At 45.6% G+C, this 21,035-nt stretch overlaps 1 protein-coding gene across 11 annotated transcripts in view; it reads left to right on the forward strand.

Moving 5' to 3' along the window:
* Positions 1 to 19,695, forward strand: part of DEPDC5 (DEP domain containing 5, GATOR1 subcomplex subunit) — a 38,674-nt gene extending 18,979 nt beyond the window's left edge. For 6 of the 11 annotated variants that reach the window (XM_062504426.1, XM_062504428.1, XM_062504427.1 and 3 more), the window contains 16 exons: positions 63 to 180; positions 343 to 510; positions 1,335 to 1,554; positions 2,754 to 2,887; positions 3,238 to 3,346; positions 6,043 to 6,105; positions 7,682 to 7,833; positions 8,652 to 8,729; positions 9,172 to 9,304; positions 10,150 to 10,258; positions 10,538 to 10,762; positions 14,572 to 14,741; positions 15,706 to 15,877; positions 16,905 to 16,965; positions 18,045 to 18,127; positions 18,904 to 19,695. In XM_062504426.1, the coding sequence (XP_062360410.1) occupies positions 63 to 180; positions 343 to 510; positions 1,335 to 1,554; positions 2,754 to 2,887; positions 3,238 to 3,346; positions 6,043 to 6,105; positions 7,682 to 7,833; positions 8,652 to 8,729; positions 9,172 to 9,304; positions 10,150 to 10,258; positions 10,538 to 10,762; positions 14,572 to 14,741; positions 15,706 to 15,877; positions 16,905 to 16,965; positions 18,045 to 18,127; positions 18,904 to 19,199 (2,291 nt within the window). In that variant the 3' untranslated portion in view covers positions 19,200 to 19,695. The remainder of the gene's footprint in view (positions 1 to 62; positions 181 to 342; positions 511 to 1,334; positions 1,555 to 2,753; positions 2,888 to 3,237; positions 3,347 to 6,042; positions 6,106 to 7,681; positions 7,834 to 8,651; positions 8,730 to 9,171; positions 9,305 to 10,149; positions 10,259 to 10,537; positions 10,763 to 14,571; positions 14,742 to 15,705; positions 15,878 to 16,904; positions 16,966 to 18,044; positions 18,128 to 18,903) is intronic. The other 5 variants (XM_062504431.1, XM_062504432.1, XM_062504433.1 and 2 more) reach the window with 2 other exon arrangements.
* Positions 19,696 to 21,035: the final 1,340 nt, after the last annotated feature.

Below are 21,035 nucleotides of genomic sequence, written 5' to 3' on the forward strand. Positions count from 1 at the left end.
TGCAGTAAGCTGAAGTTCTTAGTACTGCAGTAAGCTGAAAAGGTTTTGCTTTTTACAACTAGGTCTTGTGTCAAGAAATAGACCTGAGGAAGAAGATCAATACTGGCTGAGCATGGGCCGTACTTTCCACAAAGTCACCTTAAAAGACAAAATAATTACCGTGACACGGTACCTGCCAAAGTGAGTATCTCTCTGCTTGAGAGGCTTGCTGTCAGTGTTCAGATGAACATTATTCTCCAGCTCTCTGCTTGCTTGGAAGAACACCTTCTTTCTTTTTTGGAGAAGGAAGAGAAGCACCAGCATCAGTTATACTGAGATTAATGCTTGTGTTTGGTCTTTTAGGTATCCATATGAATCTGCTCAGATAAACTATACCTACAGCTTGTGCCCTTCACACTCTGACTCTGAATTTGTCTCTTGCTGGGTAGAATTTTCCCATGAGAGACTAGAAGAGTATAAGTGGAATTACTTGGATCAGTATATCTGCTCTGCTGGCTCAGAGGATTTTAGGTGAGAGCTCTGTTTCCATCCAGACTGTTCTGTGTCCTAATTGCCTCTTTTCCTTTTTGACCTAAAATTTCATCATCAAGTTCAACCCACGAATGCTCAGTACTCCAGGGAGAATATCTGGCCTGCTTTCCCTGCCAGCTCCCAGCAGCTGTTGCCTTGTGGGAACCTTGGTCTGTGTTGCTGCATTATCTGACCTTTGATACGGACTCTTGGTCTCAAAATTCAGCATGGACTTCTTTTTTTTTCCCTGCTACAAATGCAAAGAAATAAGATGGCATTTTGTACCACACAGATGCTTTTCTTGGCTTCTTACTGATTTCTGGATCTGACTCAAAACTTCCATTTATTTTTAAGCTGTTGCAGGTTTTCTTGAGTGCTGGTCTTGACTGCAGTCCTACTCCTAAGCTGTGGAGCAAGTGCTTACCAGAAATGTGGAATATCTCCACTAGTATCAATAGCTTTTTTGATATCTTTTCTCCACACAACCAGTCTTTATCATCTTTTCTTTTCAGGTCTCAGTCAAAATACCTCCTACGCTAATGTGCACCTTGAAAATTGCTTTTGCTTGCATATTTTTAGAGAAAAATCTTTCGGGGCCTATGTTTTACAGAAAATAAAGCATGTCTGTGTGACAATTACTCTGAGGAGAGCCTTGTTGCCAGTGACGTTCAAATTGCTGACCGTTCCTACGCACGTGTGCTCGTTCTGTCTCAGGTGGTCTCTGCACTCACTGAAATGGGCAGCAATTAGATTAATACTTTAGATTCTGGAAAACCCTTCCCGGGAAACTGCTGAACTCTGTCGTGCCTTCCCCATTCCTGCAGCCTTATCGAGTCGCTGAAGTTCTGGAGGACGCGGTTCCTGCTGCTGCCTGCCTGCATCAGCGCCACCAAGCGCATCATGGAGGGGGAGGCGCACTGCGACGTGTACGGCGACAAGCCCCGCTCGGACGAGGAGGAGTGGCAGCTCCTCGATGGCTTCATCCGCTTCGTGGAGGGCTTGAACCGCATCCGCCGCCGCCACCGCTCCGATCGAATGATCCGAGTGAGTGCCCGGCCCCCGCTGGGGCTGGGTGCGACCTGAACCGCGAATGAGGCCTGAGCGGGGGCACCCCGGTCCCTCCCTGAGCGGGGACCCCCTGGTCCCTCCCATAGCGGGGACCCCCCGGTCCCTCCCTGAGCGGGGGCACCCCGGTCCCTCCCATAGCGGGGACCCCCCGGTCCCTCCCTGAGCGGGGACCCCCCGGTCCCTCCCATAGCGGGAGCACCCCGGTCCCTCCCTGAGCGGGGGCACCCCGGTCCCTCCCTGAGCGGGGGCACCCCGGTCCCTCCCATAGCGGGGACCCCCCCGGTCCCTCCCTGAGCGGGGACCCCCCGGTCCCTCCCTGAGCGGGGGCACCCCGGTCCCTCCCATAGCGGGGGCACCCCGGTCCCTCCCATAGCGGGGACCCCCCGGTCCCTCCCTGAGCGGGGGCACCCCGGTCCCTCCCATAGCGGGGACACGGTGCCTGTGTCCATATAATCCAGCCCTAAAGGACACTGCTGACCCATGTGCTGTGTCAGCTTTCACACACTGGGGCTTGTTAACAGCTCAAAGGCAATTCCCTGGGATGAGCATCCCGTGCTGCTGTGGCTGGAACCCGGCTCAGGGACAAGCCAGGCTCTTCTGCACTATCTAGGCCTGGCCCTGCTCTGTTTTGTACTGCGGCCAGTCTTCTCTTACCCAGGAGCCTGTTGCCTCCTCTGTGCAGGTGTGCTGTGCTTTGTGCTGCAGGTGGGCTTAGCCAGGTGCACCACTCTGCCTTGTGATGCACACAGTTCATCCAAAGGACTCCGAGGTAGTTAAGCTGGTCACTTCTAGGTTAACTTGGGTTGGTTCTCTGCTGGAGATTCAGGAGAAGGGTTGGGAAAAGAGTAACATATGAGTGATTTTTTTTTTTTGGTAAACAGTTTCAAGAGGCTGAAGAGAAACTGGCTAATGTGTACTAAATCCTGTTCCCATTCTCACAGTAAATGGGGAAATTTATTTTGAAGCAAATTCACCTTTTTCAGAATAACAAACATTTTATTTTTAGAATAGCATCCACACAAGACACTTGGCTATTCCACTTCTTGTTTACCAATGGTTTGACTCCCTCTTTAAAGTGTGCTCAATAAAGCCCTGCTGACGTGAGGTGGTGTGTTCTTGCTTACTAGTTAAGCCTAGCGTGACTAAGTCTGTGCTTCCATTTTTTTCTTTGTTAGAAAGGGTCTGCCATGAAAGGCTTGCAGATTGCTGGTCCAATTCCCACTCACTCTCTGGAGCAGTCTGGGCCTCCCATTGGGAAAAAAGGAACCTCAGCACTCTCAGCTCTGCTGCAGATGGAAGCCAGTCAGAAGTAAGTGTCTACAGGCTGTGTGAAGAGCCTAGAACATCCTTCCTGCATATTGCACCTGGGCTGGCTAAAGCACATTTAGGCAACTTTGCCTCATGCTGTGTTAAATATGTAAGATATTAATATTTTTTATGCTAAATTAGTAATACACGTGCATAATAAAATTGAGTTCAAGGGTCCATATTGTTTGTGTGGGGTAAAAGGTACATAAGGAGTGTTGGATCTGTGCCTCAGTGTGTGGGAAAGCAAATACCTGAAAATACAGCAGTACCCCCCTGCAACAGTTGCCTTAGGGGGAAAAGCTGACACAAAGTCTATTTGAATAAACTCTGTATTCCTTCTTTTTCTTTTAGGACACTGGGGGAGCAGCAAGCAGCAATGCTTTCTGGGAAGAGCTCTGGCCAGCCTTCCGAGAGTGGGAACGTTGCTATCACGCCCACCTATATGGACAGCCCTCGGAAGGTAAGGACTTCTGGGCTTTCTCTAGCTGCTATTTCTACATAAGAATTCCTCAAATAATCAAAGAGTATTTCTCTGAGCACTTGGCTACATCATACCACATCTTGCTCTAGTCCAGTACGGGCTGCTCCTGTGCTGGCCTCTGTGTGCAAGGGCAGAGGAATTCAGTTCTGTAAGTGTGACAATAACATGGAATCCCTGGGATGCCATCTCAGCATTTTGCTGATCTAAGTGCTTTTTGCTGATTAGTGCATTTCCTTTGCTGGTAGCACATTTCATTTCAGTCATGGCTTGACTATTGGGTATAGCAGTACAGTGCTGTGTGTATTTGTGTGCAGGCTGTCTTGGAGAGCAAAATCAACCTCTAGATTGTGACTGTGTGAACACTGAGTGGGATTTTAACAGCAGGAACTTGAGTTTCTTGCCTCTGTTTAGAGGAGGGGGTGTGTTCCTGAGAAGTGATTTAGATGTCATTCCTTCACTGGCTGGACTCCAGGCTGGAGAAAGTGGTCTTCCTGGAGCTCTCTTGAGACTCTTGAAGAAAAGACTGTGCTATCCCTCAGCCTTTCTATCAACTGTCCTGTGAGAGCAGGAGCTCCACCTCCTAGTCCAACCAGAAATATTTTATTATTTTTCTGCGTTATGAAGGTCTTTCAACAGAAGTAACAAGGAACTGAATAAATACAGAGGATTTAAATGTGACCTGTCTTTGTTTTCAACAGTTCAAATATTGCAAAGAAGTTCTCAATTCACTGCTATCAACCACTTCTTTCAGCGTTTTTCTTTAAGCATCTAGCGTTTCTACATCCACACTTTTGTGCCACCACCAGGAACAAGTATTGTGTTACCCTGGAGACCTAGATATTGGAAATTGAAGTGGTAGAGCAACTGTGATCATCTTAGTACTAGACATTTACTTGTAGTATTAGTGTTTGGAGAGCACAGATGAGTCTGGAGCAGGATGTGCTAGGCCTAGAAACAGTGGGTGCTCAAACTGGCTTGAGATGTGTGTGCAAACTTCCACATCATAATTCAGGCTTTGCATGCTTCTGCCATTTTGAAAAATCAGGTTCTCTCTTTAAATGCAGAAATCTTAAATGTCCCTTTTTACCAGTAAACCTGGTGAAAATTCCATATGAGATACAGGAGAGAGCAGTGCTGTGTCCAGTTGTTCCGCACGGCAGAGGGGGAAAAAGATGAAGTGGGCTTCCCTAGCAGTAGCACAGGAATGTGCTGGGACAAATTAGCAGACTTTGTGCTACCAGAAAATGCCATCATGAGTAGTGTTAAAAGTAATGTTCGAAAGCCTCTCTGGAAGACTGACTAGAAACTCTGAAAGAGTCTGTTATCAGTGGAAGGCCTTTCATGCTGCAGCAGTAAACACTCCTGTAAATATTTACACACAGGGACTAGGAGACAAGCAATTGGAATCTCCTAATTGATGGCTTATGCCTGTTGGAAAGATGCCAGCGGGCAGGCAGCATTGTGCTCACTTGGGAGCAGCAGCAAGTGTGTGCCTCATGCCACAGCCCCTGCAGGGCTCCTCTGCACAGGGAGGTCTGGCTTTCCACACACTTACAGCCAGAGGACTGACAAATTATCACAGCTGTGAGCTCTGCCAGCAGCCAAGGGAGCAAGTGTTTTTCTAGGATGCTCTTCAGTGCTTGAGTTATTCCAGACTAAAAGTGAGCCACTGGCTTAATTTGACTTTGTTTCAGAGTAGAATTGACAGGTTACTTCAGTCAGTTACTGGGCAACACACTGGTGGTTTTAACCCAGTGAGTTCCCTTGAGCCATGATCTCTTTAGGAAGTCTTTGCCCTTATGGGTCTGTTCCTGCACTATGTAAGTTGCCAGTCACGTAACCCTGGCATTGATTTGTTCCAGAAAATGTTTTATATGTATGTACCAAGGTAAGTGTCATCTTAACTGCAGGCTAGACAAAAATATTTTGCCAAGGGAGCAGAATAAAGGATTGCAAATAGGGAATGAAAATCTAGGTAAGTTCCACTGCATTGTCTTATGTGATAAAAGAATCCTGACACATCTTTGAATTGTAGCTGGGGATAAATTCACTGGGGTTTGTAAGTAGGCAGGAACATAGCACAGGCAGTGTCTGTTTAATTTTGCATGAACTATTAAACACAGTGTTGGAAGGATATTAGTGATTAGTTTTTCTTCCCTTTCCTTTGCACCATACCAGACCTGCATTTAAGAGGAGGAGGGTGCTTCCTGGAAAGAGTTCCTTTTTCTTTATCATTTGAATGTCTAACAGATTAGAAAAAAAAAACAGTCATTCTTTGGATATTGTCATTACACTTGTGGTTTCTGTATTTCAGTTTTGTATTTGGGATGGAAGTCCCCATACTTCAGAGCTCAAGACTTTCTCCTTTGAAGTATGGAGGAAAGGCTGCAGTTTCAATTGGTTCTGATCAATGTGGGTTTAAAAATTTTGGGAAAGCATCTGTGCCAAGGAAGAGCAATGTCTTGTTACAGAGAGAGAAAGTAAAGGTGTGTGTGAGTAATTGCTGATGCTGTGCATTCTGCTGCATCTGACCTTCAGGGTCTGGGATTTACATTCTCCTCATACTTTCTCTCTGTGGTCATTTCATACTTGCACAACCTTGTATTTGCTTTTCTTCAACTCCCTGTTCCTGTTGCTGTTGCCATTAATGGGCCTACTTCCTCTGATGCCTTCAGGATGGGGCTTTCTTTATGGACTTTGTTCGCAGCCCACGCACAGCTTCAGCCTTCTACTCCCAGGTTAGTTTGGAATGGGTTGTTGTTATCTCTGGCTTTTGGATTGAGGTGGTGGACAGCATTTGTGTCCTGAGCTTGCCACACTGGGAACCTGTGTTATTTTCCAGACGCTCTCATTGAGAGTGAGATGTACAGCATTGGCAGGACAAAGTGGCAGATGCAACCATATTTTTCCATCATTCAATGTTTGTGCTGTGTTTTGGATGTTCACGTGGCCTGTCTTGCTGTCCTTTGCAGTACTATCTTGTTAACTATTAAAGCTGCTCTTTTTGTTTTTCAGTAAGTGCTTGTTTTCCATCTTCTCTCACTGAACAAAATGGCAACAGCTCGCTTGTCTGGGTCTTGGCTAAATTTCTTCTGTGATGTTTGATTAACAGATGACTCTGGAGATATCCAAGTCAAATTGTGTCCTTGGATTCCTGAACAACTGAGGCTGAAAATATATATTATCATCTTGGTTTAGAAGAGTCCTTGCGACAGAAGTCGTTTGTCCACTTAACACCAGTTAGGAATTAGCAGTAACAGTGTGGCCATAGGAAATGCTGCTGCTTGAAGTGAGCCCTGAGGAAGGAGAGAGGCTTTTGCTGGCTGTGGGCACTGTAGGGTTGATCCTGGAGCATCTGCTGGTTTTGGGTGCCCAAAAAGGGACATCTGCCATTAGAGATTTTTGGAATGTGAGAAATGGCATGAATAAAGGACTCTCGACTGTCAGACCTAAGTCAGGCTACCAGTGTTGTGATTTTTAGCTGTGTATGTGCTGTGGATTCATCACTGCAGAGCAGCCCCCATAATTACACCAGCTTGAGTCTGAGTTACTCTGCCGTTCGTGTTCTCTCCCCCACCTCTCCAGCTTTTATATAATGTGCCTTTACTAAACCATACGTGTTAATGACAGATGGCAATTACAGCCTGTACTTAGCTGGATCCTTCAGCATTCATGCTCTTTCTGAAATGATTTTATGCTAATTTTGTGAACTATTCGGTCTACCATTGGAATAGTGTGAGTGTTCCTGCGGGAGGAAAGTGTTCCTGTTGTCTTGGTGACATAGGTGTGGGTGGGTGTCAACCAGCCTTCTCATACTGCCCTGGGAAAGGAGGGAAGATGAGCTGATTTTTTTTTTTTTGAGCATTATGAAACATGAATTCGTGTGATACATTTCTATATTTTTGAGAGTTAGACTTGAAACTATATTTGCTAAATGCTTACTACATTCCCATAGTGGCAAAGTGCCTTATTCTGTCTATTGTGTGCTTATAATCATAGTTATTCCCTCGGGTTGAAAATGTCTGGTTTGGACTGGTGTTGCTGGTTTGCCAGTAGTTTTCTCAATGCAGTTGTTGCTGGGTTGGTGATCCTTATCTTTATTTTGGTCTGAATTTGTTGTTTGTCAGGAGCTCTGTAGTGATGACAAAATAAGACTGTATTTATCCCTTCTGCATATGCTTGTTATGCTTCCTTGGAGTATTGCTTGTTGTTGACTAACTTGGGCTGAGCCATGGATCATGTGGGGAGGGGAGAAGATGGGAAATGGATTATATGATGAATTTCATAGAGATGTTGCTGTGTTTACTCCTCCAGGTCTCTATTGATCAATCAGTTCCTGCAACCTCAGATGGCAGTACCTTGCTACCCTCGGGGCAGGTCCCTGACAGGGGCAGCACCCAGGCCCTGGGGAGCACCCAGAATGCTGCAGACCTGGGATACAGCACAGCTGGTGCTGCAGAGGGCAGGTAGGAAAGGCACAGCAGTGTTGTACTGCAGAGCTGTTCAATTCCAGCCCCTTTCTGGTGTCAGGGAATGGGCACTTAAACAGGAAGCTGGGAACAGGCTGTGCCGTGCCTGTCAGCACAAGCAGGCTCTTGTCACAAGACCTTACTGCAGCATTTCCACGTGCAGAGAGAGTGGTAGTAAAATAAGCCCCACAACCCGGTTTTCCAGAATTAAATGAACACGAGGCCTGATTGCTCCACCCACAAGAAGAACTTCATTCTTCAAGAAATGAAGAAATTCCATTTCTGAAATCTGCTAGTAGGAAACCAGGCTTTGGATTGACATCTTCTGTCTGTTATGGCAAGGGGGGGTGCCTGCAGGTCTAATTGAATCAAGTAGGTTGATGAAATCCAAGAAGTTCTAACCTGGAAGCAAGACACTAGGGAGGAAGCAATATTGAAAATAAACTTTATTCGCACCTGTTTCCTGTGGTTGTATATTACAGTAAAAAGAAAATTAGCCAACTTCAAAATGTTTGCTCTCAGTTGTTGCTGACTACAGTTGGATGTGACATATTGTACACTGGGTCCATATAGCAACATATGCAAAATATATATAGCATATGGTCCCATATGGACCCATACTGGGTCCATATAGCAATGTCCTGGTGACCTCATGGGGGAAATACCCATCTGATGGTTTTAGTTATCCTTCTTGAGATGAAAAAGGAAATAAATGTGGCATTGTTGAGAAGAAAGAGCAATTTTCTTAAATGTACATATTTTAACAAATCTGGCAGCTTCCTTGATTTTTGAACGTGCTTCTGTTTACTGCCCAGCTCTCAACAGTGTTCAACAAGTGCTCTGACTTCCTCCTCCACTTTGGTAGAGATTCTTGAAGCCATGAAACACCCCACGTAAGTTTTTAATATAAATGTGCTTAACATCTGATGATGAGATGTTTAATAAGAGAACATGAGAAGTGGAGTCACTCAAAGGAGGGCCCCATGCTAGTTGTTGAAGAGTTTTAAACTTCCTTTTGTTATTCAGTTCCAGACTCTCTAAGAAGGAATTTTATAGAAATTGAGATACAAGCAAAGACTTCAATTATTAGAGTCCCAGAGCTCTGTCAAATCAAGAATTCTCAGGAAGTCACTTTGGGCTGTCAATGTCAGCTCTTCATCTTGTTACCAAAAGCCAATGAGACATCACTCCAGGGGCACTGTGCATTTCTTCTCCTGAATTCTATCCTCCCCCCACACACACTGTTTTTCTTTCCCCAGCAGTGATTTTTGTCTTTGTTACTTAAAAGAGCTCTCAATCAGCCTGTGTTAACACGTGTGACTTGGTGTGCTTCAGCACAGGGATCCAGCTGCTCTCTGAACAGAAGGGCCTCTCCCCCTACTGCTTCATCAGTGCAGAAGTTGTGCACTGGCTGGTGAATAACGTGGAAGGAGTGCACACCCAGGCTATGGCCATTGACATAATGCAGGTAAGGAAGCTATCCAGGAGCATATGGAGGGCCAGAAATGCCTCAATCTGTGAAGAAAGTAAAGTTTTGGAGCAAAGCATAGCAATAGTTTGTTACTTATTAAAATGTTCTCATGGATGAGTATTGAACAGAATATGAGGTAATGATGACATTTTTTGGATTCCCTATCACAACATATTCCCTATCACAACATCAAACAGCAACATATTCTTCACTAGTAATACATTTTTTTTTCCTACTTATATGTTGGTGGTCGTTTATAACCTCTGATTAGCTAGTACTTACCAAGTGCTCTGCATTGTATTGGAATTGAGGCACTAGGCTGTGACCTGGTTTTCCTTTCCAATATTTAGTTAATAAAGTTGTAATCAAACCAGCATATGACCTTTCTGTTATGGGTGCTGAAGCAGACACACTTTATGCAGGAACACTGCTTGTGTTCTTCAAGGGATTTTTCTGTACTGAACTGTGTCAGGGGCAGAAGGTTGGAAATGTTCTGGAGTTCATTCCTCTGCTGAGATCCCATATCAATTAACAGAGAACTTAGAATGTTCCCAAACTCTTACCTTCTATAAATCCATCTCTAAAACCAGAGCAGGGTATGGGAGGAAGACAGACATCTGTGGAAAGGTCAAATGTAATTTCTCAGGGAGATAAGAAATTGCTACATTTACTGAATATCAGGGGATAACTTTGCTGGTGTTCTTGTTAGGCACATATCTAGACAAAAAAGATGTCAACGGAAAGAAAATTACTTCCTAATGTTCTCTAGCAGCCTTTTTATGTAACTGGAAGAGTGATTTCTTTTTTATAATGTTTGCTCTGTTCTTCTTTTTCTTGATCAGAAAATGTTAGAAGAGCAGCTTATTGTCCATGCATCCGGAGAAGCTTTGCGAACCTTTATTTATGGCTTTTATTTCTACAAGATTGTTGTGGACAAAGAACCAGACCGAGGTCAGCATTGTTATTACAGGACTTTCCTCACTATCCCTTTGCATAATCAGTAGGCTGTTCTTGATTCTTAGGGGTGCTGCAGCAAGAATGCATTTTGGGAGCAGCCAAAACCACTAATCTCAAGAGACTCTGAGAAATTCAGCCTTTTTAGTTAAGGAAAAAAAAAAAGAGAATAGCAGAAAACAAAGTAATTTTTATCCTGCCTGTTTTTCATCAAGAACTGCTTTTCTGAGTCTTGTCCACTTGTTTCTAACTGGACTTGCCCTTCCCCTTGTGCAGTGGGGCTGCAGCAGCCTGCCATGTGGCACACAGCTGCCATGGATGACTTCTCGGCCTTCCAGAGGAAATGGTTTGAGGTGGCCTTTGTGGCAGAAGAGCTCCTGCACTCGGAGATCCCGGCGTTCTTCCTGCCCTGGCTGCCCAGCCGCCCCGCCTCCTATGCAAGTAGGCACAGTTCCTTTAGCCGCAGTTTCGGAGGACGGAGCCAGGCAGCTGCACTCTTAGGTAGATGCACAGCACAGGTGACAGCTGGGGAAGTTCCAGGGGATAGTTTGAAAGGGGAAGAACAGCCAGCCAAGGGTATGATCTCACGTGGACCAGCAGTAAAGCTGCAAATTTCATGCTGGCCTTACAGTGTCTTGCATGTGGACTCGTTCTCATATGCTGGAGGTGTGTTTCACTGGCTGGGCAGGAAAGAGTACTGGAATACAATAAAAAGTATTTCTTAAAATAATCCTTCTTCCTGAGCCTCTAGAAGATACTTTGTCTCCTTGCAAATCCAGAGCGACTCTTCACAACCCGTAAGGAGTATGGAGGGATAAGTTGTGAGAGCAGCAAAGCAACTAAACCTGTTCTTAAAATTACATATCTGATTGCTTCCCAGGGGCAAAAGCCACAGTGAGGTCCAGATGTGTTAGAAGTTTTCTGTGATGTGCTGGAGGCTTACAGACTCCTTACATTAATAAGTCTGTGAAGCCCAGCTGCAGATGATCCCTGTGGTATGGAAGCAGTAGGAAGACCTTGATGCTGGGCAAGATCCCGTTAGTATCTAATGTTCTTCAATGTGTGGGGAGTAGAACTGACTGCCTCTAACAGCCCGTGAAACACACTGGCTTGGGACTGACCCTTTTGCTTTGTCAGCTTCATGTTACATTTCCAGGCCAGCCTGAGTCACTTGCTTTTGTTCTTCTTTCCTTGTTTAATAAGAGAAAAATCATCGCTATGGAAATGCAACTTCAGGTTTATTTAGATGCTGTTAAAGGCCTAGCAATTAAGGATAAAAAGAAAAATTTTGCTGTTCTCTTGTGTATATTTGACCTTCTGAAGAGAAGTGCCTTACTGCTGGAGTAGTATCTCTTAAACCTGAAGTCGCTGTAATCCTTGTAATATTCTGAGAGCCTTGTTTGAAGAGGAACAGCACCAGAAATGGGAAAGCATTAAGGATAGGAAATCTGAACTAATGGTTAATTCCCTGAAATCAACATGTGACAGGGAAAATAACCTGCATATGATAAATCTGTTGCTTTGGCTGTTATCCAACCTCATCAGCTCAGTGGCTGGCTAGAGCTGAATCCTGAACATAGGCTGGCATGAAACTATTGTGGAGGCTGGAGACACTGGGGCCAGATCCTGTTCATGGTTTGATCCCTTACTCACTATTTAGCCTGAGAGAGCCAGTTCACATTCCTCTGTCTGTGCTCTGTTGTGAGCTGAGAAGATTGAGACTCAGCAGGCCTGCACCCATGGAGATGAGTAGAAGTGGACCTCGGTGTCCCCCTCACCTTTCATTTGACACCAGCCAGGAAAAGAGTATATTCCTGCAGCATGTGGATATTAGACACCTGCGTAGCTCTCTTTTTCGTTTCAGTTGGGGTTATGTCCATTTTACTATTCAATTAATTTGCAGCTCTTGAATGAGTGCTAAATGCCTTCAGATTGTTCTTATGCAGTCTGGATTTTCCAGAAATTAGTTTCTTGTAGAAAAATTGAATGTGGAAGTGTTTTCTTACAAAGGAGCTGGTTTAAATGATGCTTCTGTGCTGTCCCTCTTCTAAACAGTATTCCAAAGAAACTTCAGCAGTTCATCTGAGGTAAAGAGCTTTACTAAACCCAGATGACCCCTGGTCCACGTGACTTCATTTGTTCCTCTCTTGGTCTTGATTAGGTTGTGGTTTTTATTTCTTCCCCTCCCCACCTTCCCTAAATGTCAGGCTGTGTCATAAAATTGCATGCAAGCATTGGGAGCTCTGGAACAAGCTCCATGTATCTCTCAAATCTTTATCCTTCCCAATTTCCCAATCACTTGCCCAGTGACTGTCCCCTTTCCCTTCCCAGTGGAAGTCTGACCTGTGATACAGCTAATGTTGTCCCTTTGATTTATAGCAATGCATGCACTAGCAACTGTAGTCATGTATGTAGTGGAGTCTGTGACTGGAGAATAACCTGCCTGCTCCTCTCCGATTTGCTTAGTAAACCATTAGTTAAATACTCAATAGTAGAAGACAATTGGGAAGCAGGTGAGTCCTCTTAAAGTCTGACCTATGGAAGCCAGAGTATATTCTATTAAAACATGTTGGTTTAAATCAGAAGCTTCTGCATTCAGACACGTGGACATTTCTCATCAGTGTTTAATGTATTTTTGATTAGCTCACTTTGCTGGACTGGGTTCCTCTGGCTTTGCCTGTGAGCTGTAGCTGCAGACGAGGCAAAGAGAGACAGTCCAGCCCTAACAGGGAGTCTGCACTCTCTGGGAAAAGCAACAGTCTAAAGGGAGCAGGGAGCTCATTCTTCACAGTGTGCTACTTTGGGCACACTGGGCTGTGGTGTTATCACTGACCTCTTGGCTAATGACCAACACCTACCTGACTGGGCTGCTTTGGTTTCACAGCTTCCAGGATGTTGTTTTCCAACACACTTTATTACAAATTTGGCACCATAACCTCCTAACCACAAATGTTGTATTCAGAATATCCCAAAGGAGCCAGGAAAAGAAACCCTCAGTGTTGGTCTGACAGTACCAGATCAACTCAGAAATTGCAAATGACACATTTCCCAAAGACAAAAATGGGTCTTTCTTATGAAACAAAACTGGATGATGTTCTTTCATTTTTGTTGTGTTTTTATTTCTCACGTTCTACGCTGCAGTAATAGCAATGTAATGGATCTCCTTGTAACCTTGAAGGTGCCTCCAGGTAACTTGCAGTAGAGGTGAAGGTGGGAACTTTGCATCTGCATTGAGGAAGGATTTAATTTTTATTTTTTTTTACATACCATCAAGGCATCAAATTATAGGATAATTTAGAAGCTGACCCTATAAAGGGGTGCACATCTACCTCAGCAGGAGATAACACCCACTCCGCATGCATGCAATAATAAAAAGGGCAGAAGTTTTCCCATAGAAGCCTTGCAGCCCATTGTTTTCTGTCAATTTTTGACATGACAGAAATGTTCAAGTATGTATTTGTCTAAAGAAAAGTTGAAAGTGATGGTGTGTTTCATAGCAGGTCTTTGGCCCCCAAGTCAGGAGATCTGGGCTCTGTCCCCAGCCTTGCAGTCCTCTATGTGAGACCAACCGGGTCACTTCCACTGCTGTGCTTCTCTCCCTCTCCTGCCTGATACCTGAGGGTTTCTGTCACCAGGATGCTGAGGTGTGGGGCACAAAGGGAGCTGGATCTTTGGCACTATCCCAGCCCTTACTGCAAAGCACGGGGAGCTATTGCAGTGGTCAGAACGCTGCTGCATGTCTTGGCTGACTCTTTGTGCTTTTACAGAAAGCGTTGGATGTGCACTTTCAACAATGCGGTAATGTGGGGTATTGATATGGGGTTAAAGAAACAAGAAGTTTAACTTCTAATCTCCTTTAGCTGTGGAAAGTCCTGGAATGCTCCTGCCCCATATAACAGCACCCTGTTGTGATTTCTGGTGGAGGCATATAGAAATATTTGGAATGTTTTGGGCATGAAAAACCTGGTGTTGTCTAACCATGCTTAATTATGGCACCAGTTGCCTGGTGATTAACTGCTGGATTCTTGGTTCTCTTTCCTTATTGCAGCTGAAATGTCTTTTCACTGCTTGGGGAGGTGATTCTGTAGCACATACCCCTGACACGAGAAATACTTCAGGATTTTTGTCTTTTGTGATCTGGATGAGTGGCATTCTGGGACTATTCTGCTAACCCAAAAAATACCTGGGGGGGAATGGGAGGACAAATTAATTTCAAATGACTTATCGTAGTTCTTCTGTTCCCCTCATCCTGTGTGCCACCTTCTCTTTGATGCCTCTGCTGAACACCTTGCTGTCCCCTGGCTGCCCAGCTGCCACAGTGCCCGAGCAGCGCACGGTGACGCTGGACGTGGATGTGAACAACCGCACGGACCGCCTGGAGTGGTGCAGTTGTTATTACCATGGCAATTTCTCCCTGAACGCTGCCTTTGAAATCAAGTTACACTGGATGGCAGTGACTGCAGCTGTTCTTTTTGAGATGGTGAGATCCTGGTGTTCTCTGACAGCCACAGAAATGCCTGTCTGGCCTCTGTATGCCTTAGACAAATGGGGACATTGTATTAGAAAGTCTTAAGGAGAGAGACAGTGGTTTGCATCTGCCCATTATTTCCATAAGTAATTTTCCTGGTGGTTGTTCGTGTTGCTGCATCTGGTCAGCATTTATCATGCCATCTATAGTCATTCTGTCTGCAGGGGTGTGTTCTGCTTTTAGTAGGTTTTATGTACAGTATGCAAAGATCAGCACAGGTCAAGGTGATAAATTTAAGTCCCCCTTAGGCAAATTTTAAACCCTGAGCCAGGTCTTTGGAAAAAAATCTGTTTCACATTACATTCCTTCTATCCCCAAACCTTAAAACTTTAAATCTCAGTGGAATTGGTTTCATAACAGGGCTTTTCCAGGCAATGAGTTCTTCCTGCTCAGGAATGTTTTAGGGTTTTTTAACTTGCTGAAAACATTTTGAAATGAAAACACATCACTTATTAAATTTTAGATTAAATTTTTAGATTTCATTTTGAGATTTTTTTGTTTTTCCTAATGCAGCTTCTGTAAAACTCGAATTATTTAACACCAGGTTGTACCCCACCCAGCCAGACAGCATTAGGTAGTTGGTTTTGCTTTTATTTAAAATCAATTCCACTGTTCCAGTAAAGCAGAAGTGTTTAGCCACTGGTGATAAGTAGGCTGAATCAGTTCCTGAAAAATGTCCTATTTTAAAGTGCTCTCTGACTGATGGGGCACTTCAGAAAAAGGAAAGCCTGATGTCTTGTGCTTGTACTGCTTTGCTTGCAAGGATGTTGGTGTGCCTGCCACGCAGAGCAGGCTGAGCCTGTGGAGGATTGAGCATGTCTGATCTATTCTTGGGGAATGAGTTGCTCTTATGCACAGAAGTGCCCTTCATCAGCTGGCATGTGTGCTATGATTCATTGTTTGAACTTCTTCTCAGGTTCAGGGTTGGCACCGGAAAGCCACCTCCTGTGGGTTCCTGCTCGTCCCGGTCCTGGAGGGCCCCTTTGCTCTGCCCAGTTACTTGTATGGGGACCCCCTTCGAGCCCAGCTCTTCATCCCACTCAATGTCAGCTGCTTGCTGAAGGAGGGCAGTGAGCATTTGTTTGATGGTAAGAAATGCACTTTCTTTTACCCCTCAGGATACTTTGTGCTAACAGGTCACTGTTGGCATGTAGCTGACATAGAGAAGCTCCTTTACCAGCCACCCTTAAGGGGCTGAAGGAGCTGTTTTTCCAGGTCAGCAGCCCCTCAGGAAGGAGGTACTGGAGGAAGCTGTGCTGGCAGGCTGATTGTGGGCAGCAGGAAGCACCAACACACAGGAAGGGTGGTCTCCCCAGTGATGCTTACCCTGCACACCCTTACAGAGCCCATATTCAGTAGCTGTTGTGTTTGACAGACTCTTGTGTCTGTTTTGCTGGTAGACCTACAGCTGCTCTGCATTTGTGTCCTGCATTTGTTTATTCTCCCCCTCCTTAAGACTGAGCTTTCACCACTGCCATCCTTCTTTGTTGTTGCTATGGTTACTTTAATGGTAAATGTTTGCACATGAGATTAGGCAGAGAAACTGCAATCTCCTTTTCTGCAATGTGACCTCGCCCTTTCCAGTGAGCCTGTTGTGGTAAACCTCAGGTGGAACCCCAAGACCAGAGAACTGTCCCCATGCAGGGAAGGGCAAAACTGTATCATGAGAAAGGACAATTGGCAAAAGGCTCTGTTTTAAAATAGTAAATATTATATTTTCATTAACCCTTGACCCAGTGTCCAGGTGTAGCTGTACAATGAATGTGACAAATCCATTTGCTGTGAGGTCACCATAGCCCAACTGACTGAATTAAATATTTTCAGAGCACTCTTGTGATACACAGCTGCCCACTCTTCTTCCTTGCCCCCTCCCACAACCCCCTTTATGTTCCTCTCCTTCATCTCAAGAGACACAAATAATAAATTCAGGGTTGAGTCTCCTGCTGGAGTGTACAAGACACATCTCTAAGAGACACCTGACAAAAAATGTGACTGAAAGAAATGGCTGGGGGAAAAAAAGAGTGCACAGAGGCCTCCTGAGGAAAACTGAAGTCTTGAAAAGGAAGGGAATAAAGTAGCTTTGCTAGATAGTTCTTACTTTTTTGTTTATTTCAGGCTTTGAACCAGAAACATACTGGGATCGAATGCATCTGCTGCAGGAAGCAATAGCACACAGGTGTGTCTGCAGTGCAGTGGGGTGAACAAACAGTTCCTGTCTCCCTGGACAACGTGGGACAGCCTGTGCTTAACCCTGAGTCGCTTGGGTTCTGTGCTGTCTGCCTCTCTGAAGTCTGCTTATGGATTGTTAGACTAAAATACAGCCTCCATGGCCAGAGGTGGTTCTGTGGGTGCAAGGGGCAGCTGGCTGGTGTTTCAGCCTGTCACTCTTCAGGAGCCGTACTCTCCTCCTAGGGAGAGCCTTGCCTTTGGAAAGTGCCTGTTATTCTAAGTTAGAAGCAGAAAGACTGCAAATAGATTCTTCCTGAGAAGGGACAGTTATTTCCTCCTTGTGTATTCAGCACAGTCTTGAACTGGATGACACCTGATGGTTGACAATAGGCAGGAGACGGGGGGGAGCTGTACAGAGGAGGTGGGGCCCAGTTTAAGAAGGAATTGTTGGAAGCTTTGGATACTATCTAGCCTTATCCCTTTGTGTGATTGAGCTGCCAGTTTGTTTCATGGTGTTGCTGCCAGGGTTTTTTCATGACAGAGAGGGCTGCCTTTTGTAATGGACTTTAGCTTGGAAACCAGCTTTCGTTAGTTTAGAAAGCAGGAGAAGAACAAGTATCCTACAAACATCAGAGAACTGCCAGATAAGCTGCTTGAAGTTCTGCATGGAACATTGCACATCATGAAAATAATAATGTTGCAGCTTGAAACATGCCCAGGGAATGTCTGTCTTGACTATTGCTCTTCCCTCCCTTGTGTGCAGCTGCCCCATTTTGTCAGAGACTCTTGGAACTGCTGCTCTTGTTTCCAGCTCAGGTCAGGAGGGGGAGCAGTGTGGGGTGACATACCTGAGCAGTGTGGGGTGACAGGCTTTCACACTGTGTCTGGAAGGGGCAGAGAATATTTGGAGAGGTCAGCTCAGCTCTCTTAATCCCTTTTCCTTTTGCCTTCAGGCCATAAGGAAGGGATAGTGGAAGGATTTCCTCCGGTGCCCCTGCCTTTGGCTGAGGGATCCTACCTGTAGTGGCTCTTTTTATCTTTTTATTTTCTTTTCTTTTTTAATTCTCCTTGTCTCTGTTTCTTCAGATTTGGATTTGTACAAGATAAATATTCGGCATCTGCATTCAACTTCCCAGCAGAAAATAAGCCCCAGTATATCCATGTCACAGGTGAGCAATATTTGGGAGGCTCTGTGGCAAGGAGGAGGTTATTAAAAACAAGAGAACCATTTTACGTGTGGTTTGTGCTTCGTGTCAGTGATGTTGGTGTTATTCTGTCCCTAACCAGACAACAAGTAGGTGTGTCAGACAGCACGAACCAGAAAACTGGAGGGGGCAGTATGAAAAGCACAAAGTGTTGCTGCTAATAAATGGTGTTGGTTTGAAATCTTGCTTTACAGTGGCTCTGAAACTTTTCTTTTCAGAAGATGAGGAAATTCTTAAAAATAAGGCACAGCTTATTCCAGTGTCAATGTAAATAAATGTGTACCAGAAGCTAGAAGGAGGGAAAGGTGTTGGGACAAGTAAGTGCTCTGTTCTCATGCTTAAGCTCTGTTGTTGATGCATCTCTACCCATACACACTGTATGGGAGATAGATCAAGCATTTAGGGTCCACTTGCTGAGACATGTAAACAATGGCAGGAAGGCAGTGTTTGAAAAATTGCAGTAGAGAATGGAAATCAATGGGAAGTTAGCAAAATGGATCAGAGCCTGTATCTTTGCTTCATTCTGTGCTTGTAAGAGAAAGGCAGACCAAGTGCACTTCCTCCCAGTGGTGTAGCATACAGGAAGAAGTAGCACCTAAGAGCCAAGGGGGAAGAGCATTTTCTCTTGCTAAAAGACAATTAAATGAGACTCAGGCCAGTTTCGTTTCAGAGTTGGAGACAGCTAGCAGTAGGAGGGAGTTAGGTGTGTCTCAGACTGAAGTGCTGCCTGTTTCCTGCAGGGACCGTGTTTTTGCAGCTGCCGTATTCCAAGAGGAAGTTTTCCAGCGGGCAGCAGCGGCGCCGGCGCAACTCCACCAGCTCCACCAACCAGAACATGTTCTGTGAGGAGCGCATTGGCTACAACTGGGCCTACAACACCATGCTGACCAAAACCTGGCGCTCCAGTGCCACTGGTGACGAGAAGTTCGCAGACCGGCTGCTGAAAGACTTCACAGACTTCTGCTGGAACAAAGACAGCCGGCTCCTTATGTTCTGGACTGATTGTCTGGACAAGATGCATGCTAGTGCTCCGTGAATAGGGTTGTATCTCTTAGGGAGACAGCTAGAAGCTTTACCTTGTGCCAAGGAAGCAGAAGTGAGGAGTCTCTCTATTGGATTCTTATTGAGGCTCCAAGAGGACCTGAGCAATATTGCTGTTGATATTCAACAGAATGTGATTAAGTGCTTGGAAAAAAGAATTTGAGCTTTTGGCTTGCTGGTATCTATCACCTGACCTCAGCTTGGTTTCAAGTAGCTAGAGTCCTTGATTGCCAAACCTTCAGTTAGAGCAGAGGTAAAGGAAGGAGAGTACAAGTGGTTTTCAAGGGCAGTTGGATTCAGCACAGTGTGATGGTATCAGCTTCCCCTTACTGGGAATGTGCTGGGAATGATCGGTGCCATTGGCATCTGAATGCGCCTGGCAGCACCTTCCCCTTCCAGGGCGCACCTGATTGTGTGAATATGTAAGATAAGATGTGAGAGATGATTGTTCAATTTTCTTACATGTAAATAAGTAAAATGCACAAAACGAAGTGGCCTGATGTTTTGTTGTAACTCCACTGACAGCAGTGAAGAATTGGTGAGTAAAAGAAAGCCATCGCCAAGAGAAAATACTGCTTTCTATGTTCAGCTTAAAGTTCAGTGGTGGGGCTTTGTTTTGTAATCGTGCAAGATGTTCTTGTCTTCAGGTCTGGATCTAGAACAGTGGCACACAGCAAGAGCAGGAAGCCGGTTACTGTGTTGCAAGGCCAGCACCGAAGCCTAAGGGGAGATGGAATCGAGGGCCACTGAACACAAGTTACTGCCGAGGGTTGTGGGCGGTTTTTACATTGTGTCTGCAGTTTGGGTTTAGGGTGGGTCACAGCCGGCACCCAGCAGTGCCGTGTCTCGGGGCTGTCGGCTCCTGCTGAGGGACGGCTCCTCGTTGTTACATGTCCTGGAGAAAGTGGAGTCGGGAGGACTGACACCTTCGCCGTGGTGTTCAGATCTGAATCAAGGCAAATCACAGCCGCTTCAGTTTTTTAATCCCCTAAACTGAGTCAGGATGATTCATCTGGTTTTAGACAGCACCCACTTATAGAAGGTGGTTTTGAGCTGTGTGCCTCTTCATTCAGTCGCTCTAAGTGTGTCAAAATTATCAGTGCTTGTCTGATCCCCGTTAGCGACTTAAAAATACTCTCTACTATGGAAGGAACTCGCCGCCATCTATTCGATGCCGGCCTACATCCATTCTGCACTCGGGCAGTAGCTGTGCCCGGGGAGCGCAGCGCAGGGGCAGCCCGGGAGCCCCGCCTGGGCGGGGTCTGGGCCCCGACGGCGGCCCCGCTCCTGCCCCCTCCGCTCCGGGCAGCGCTTGGACACCGAGCGAGGCTGCTGCGGTGGGCACAGGCTCGGCACCCTCGCCTCAGGGACCGGCTCCTCGCTGCGGGAGGAAGGGCACGGGGCTGCCGCGTGTTCCCGCCCCTGCACTTCGAAGCTATTTTCGCAGTTATTTCACAGCTCTTCCCCGCTTTGCCGGCGGGGCTGGAGCTGGCCCGAGGGTGCGGGGTCCTCGAGGGAAATCGCGCGGCGTTCTTCTGCCAGGAAAACGGGTGAGAAACAGCCCCGACGAGGGTTTTTTGTTCCACAGTAACTGCCCGGGCATGTCAGGGGCCATTTTGCAGAAATTTCACCTGAATGTCTCTGGACTTAATGTTTCGGTAGTTTTAACCTGTAAGCAGTGAGTGTAAACCCTAGAGTTAGTCTCTGAGTTTTGGGGAAAGTTTAATATGTCTTTCTGAGTTTCGTTTTCTCAGCTGCAAACCTGATGTGTCTTTAGCTTTGCAGGGCTGTTTTAGGCCTAGTTTTATTTTAAGCATTTTGAGGTCCTTAG

Source organism: Cinclus cinclus, chromosome 17 (genome assembly GCF_963662255.1).
Source record: "Cinclus cinclus chromosome 17, bCinCin1.1, whole genome shotgun sequence".
Taxonomy (NCBI): Eukaryota; Metazoa; Chordata; class Aves; order Passeriformes; family Cinclidae; genus Cinclus; species Cinclus cinclus.